The sequence below is a fragment of the Oncorhynchus masou genome, chromosome 23 (genome assembly GCF_036934945.1).
Source record: "Oncorhynchus masou masou isolate Uvic2021 chromosome 23, UVic_Omas_1.1, whole genome shotgun sequence".
NCBI lineage: Eukaryota > Metazoa > Chordata > Actinopteri > Salmoniformes > Salmonidae > Oncorhynchus > Oncorhynchus masou.
This window is the reverse complement of record NC_088234.1, coordinates 27177244-27179917: the sequence shown is the minus strand read 5'-3', so window position 1 is coordinate 27179917 and position 2674 is coordinate 27177244. Positions and strand designations below refer to the sequence as shown.

Here is a 2674-nt window from a genome sequence, read left to right as displayed (position 1 = left end):
TTTGTAAAGGACTCAGGAGTACTGGATATCTAACATGACATTGAGTTAAAGCCTTGCGACACACTTCAGTACATCTAATTCTGGGAACCACTAAGCACACACTAAACGTGGATGGAAAATATGAAGGCCGGTAAGAGAAACAAATAGGTTAAAAGCACTAGAGAGTTGCCTGTGAGGGGATATGAAGACGTAGTTCAGTATTATGCTCTGACTCAATTGAGTTACAGCATGACAATGTGTCTGTCCACTGTAAGTACAATATGCACATTGCATTGTTCCATGGGCCAAATAAAAAAAAGTCTGCTTTCACATTGATATTCCAAGGTAAATTTCATACGTTTATGCTATTGATATTGTCACCTCAAGGGATATTTAGTATTGACTTGTCCCTCTTGTTAATACATATCTAGAAGGATTTTTTCCAAGACTTGCAAAGGATTTTCTGAAAGGCGCGTCGGAAATCCTGGTTGAAGATAGTGTAGATGGCAGGGTTGAGGGAGCTGTTACAGTAACCGATCCAGAAGAAGAACTTAAAGAGGGGATCGGGGATCTTACAGGGGTCCCCGCACACTCCGTGCAGGCAGTAGCTGAAGAAGAATGGGAACCAGCACACCACAAACACTCCCATGACCACCGCCAGCACAAAGGTGAATCTCTTCTCCCTGGCCTGGGATACCTTTTTCCTGGACGCAGAGCTCCTCCTCCTCTTCTTCCTCCTGGAAGCGAACAGGTCCATGGATTTGTTGCTGGCTCTGGAGATTCTGCTGGAGTGTTTGGAGATGGAGCTGTTCTTCCGGCTGGCTCTCTTGGCCCTCTTATGGTTCAGGTCCTGAGGTTTGGGGTGACCTTTGCCCTCTGAGGAGGAGCTCTCCTCCAGGTCCACCTCGTCTTGGACCCCTGTTGTCCTCATGCTGGTGGGCGTGGAAGGGCACTGCCAGTGCCCGTTCTCTTTGTCCCCGTTGATTTTGCACGAGGTGGCTTTGCTTAACCCATTCTCAGTCATTGTAGGTTCACCAGGACCATGTTTTTTCTCTGACATGCCCCTGGTCCTTGTCTTGGCCACTTGGTATATTCTAATATATACTAATATCATGATTAGACAAGGAGCAAAGAATGACGCAATGCTAGAGGAAAGGATGTACCAAGTGTCATTGTTCAGCTCACATCCTGGGTACTGAGAGTTATCATTGTTCTTGTCTATTGATATTAACGGAGGAGAAGATATCATCGCAGATATAAGCCATACAATGACGATAATACATTTCACTCGCTTAGGAGTCCGTTTGAGATTGTATTCAACAGCTTGCGTAACGGACCAGTAACGGTCCAAACTGATTGCACACAGATGGACAATGGACGAAGTGCAAAATAAGACATCTAAAGCAAGGTAAATTCCACACCAAACTTTCCCGAAATACCAATAGCCCATAAGTTCGTTTGCCAAAGAAAAAGGCATCACCAAAGTGGCGACCAGAATGTCTGCTGTGGCTAAGGAAACCAAAAACAGGTTCTGGGGTGCTTTCAGTGCCCGGCTTGTTAACACCGCAATTACAACCAGGACGTTACCGACCACTGTAAACAAAATAAGACAACTTACAAGTGCTGCAAGACTCGCTATAGTAGCCAAAGTATATGGACTTTCTGATGAGGTATTTAAATTGAAAACTGGGAACGCGTCAACTCCGCTTGAATTAAACGATCCCATCCCGTCTATGTGGTTAGTGTTATTCCAGAATGGTCGATTCAAGGAGAAGTAGTCATGTTATGCATATAGAGTCCATCAGAAAATATCAGGTCCAAGATAAATAGGCAGTATTGACATTGCCAAAATGAAAATGCGCACAATGGTGAAGGAATGGATTAAATGCCATCTCCTGAATTAGATGCCAAACAAGACTTCTTCAAAAAGAAAATCACCAAACATATATCTGGTTAATTGACTAAACGAAGATGCCACCTTCCCTTGTACATGCACACTGTTATAGCATGACAGGCAACCCTTCTCCATCGGCTGCTACCTCCCTCTCAGCGCTCCGCGACATCAGAAAGCTGTCTCAGTCAGTGCCCATGTGTTGTTCACTTACAACTAACTGATTTCTGCCCCGCCCCAACACAGTGCATGATTTTCTTGGTAACTGTTACCTCATTGAATTACAGTATGCAATACTTTTGTATTTGTTATATCAGTTCAATAAGCTATTTTGTGAAAGACGACTAGGCTATATTGAAATAAGTCGTCAGACATTATATGATCATATGATGTATTGATTATAACGTATGCCAATACGCTAGATAACGGAACTCAAATTAAGGTAATTATGAAACGAGGGAGAACATTTTATTTGCGAACACATCTATTGTCACCTGGAATATATATTGTAACTGATTATTATAATCACTCCTTTACATATTACAAAAAACAGGCTATAACATGAAAAACATGCCAGTAATGAAGCTGGAATCAAATGCACTTTTTTTATTATTCCGCTCTTTGGGTGTTTTGAGTTGAGCTCATCAGCCAAGCTGACATCGACATGATGTCATAGGAAAACGTCATCCTGGCACGTTTATGCAAAAAATGTCAAATGTTATCAGTCGATGGGAAAATGTGAGTGTTGCAGGGTTGATGTTTTTCTCAATATATTGCAGTCAATGGAAAAAGATTAGTTTCACA

General features: G+C 42.4%; 1 protein-coding gene across 1 annotated transcript; it reads right to left on the bottom strand.

Annotated features, from left to right (window-relative positions):
- Nucleotides 1–406: 406 nt before the first annotated feature.
- Nucleotides 407–1705, bottom strand: LOC135509952 (alpha-2 adrenergic receptor-like). Its single transcript, XM_064930773.1, has one exon. It carries the CDS (start codon nucleotides 1703–1705, stop codon nucleotides 407–409), a length of 1299 nt encoding a protein of 432 aa, XP_064786845.1.
- Nucleotides 1706–2674: the final 969 nt, after the last annotated feature.

Coding starts and splice junctions, on each gene's coding strand:
- LOC135509952 (XM_064930773.1), bottom strand. CDS start 1,705: ATGGGATCGTTTAATTCAAGCGGAGTTGACGCGTTCCCAGTTTTCAAT.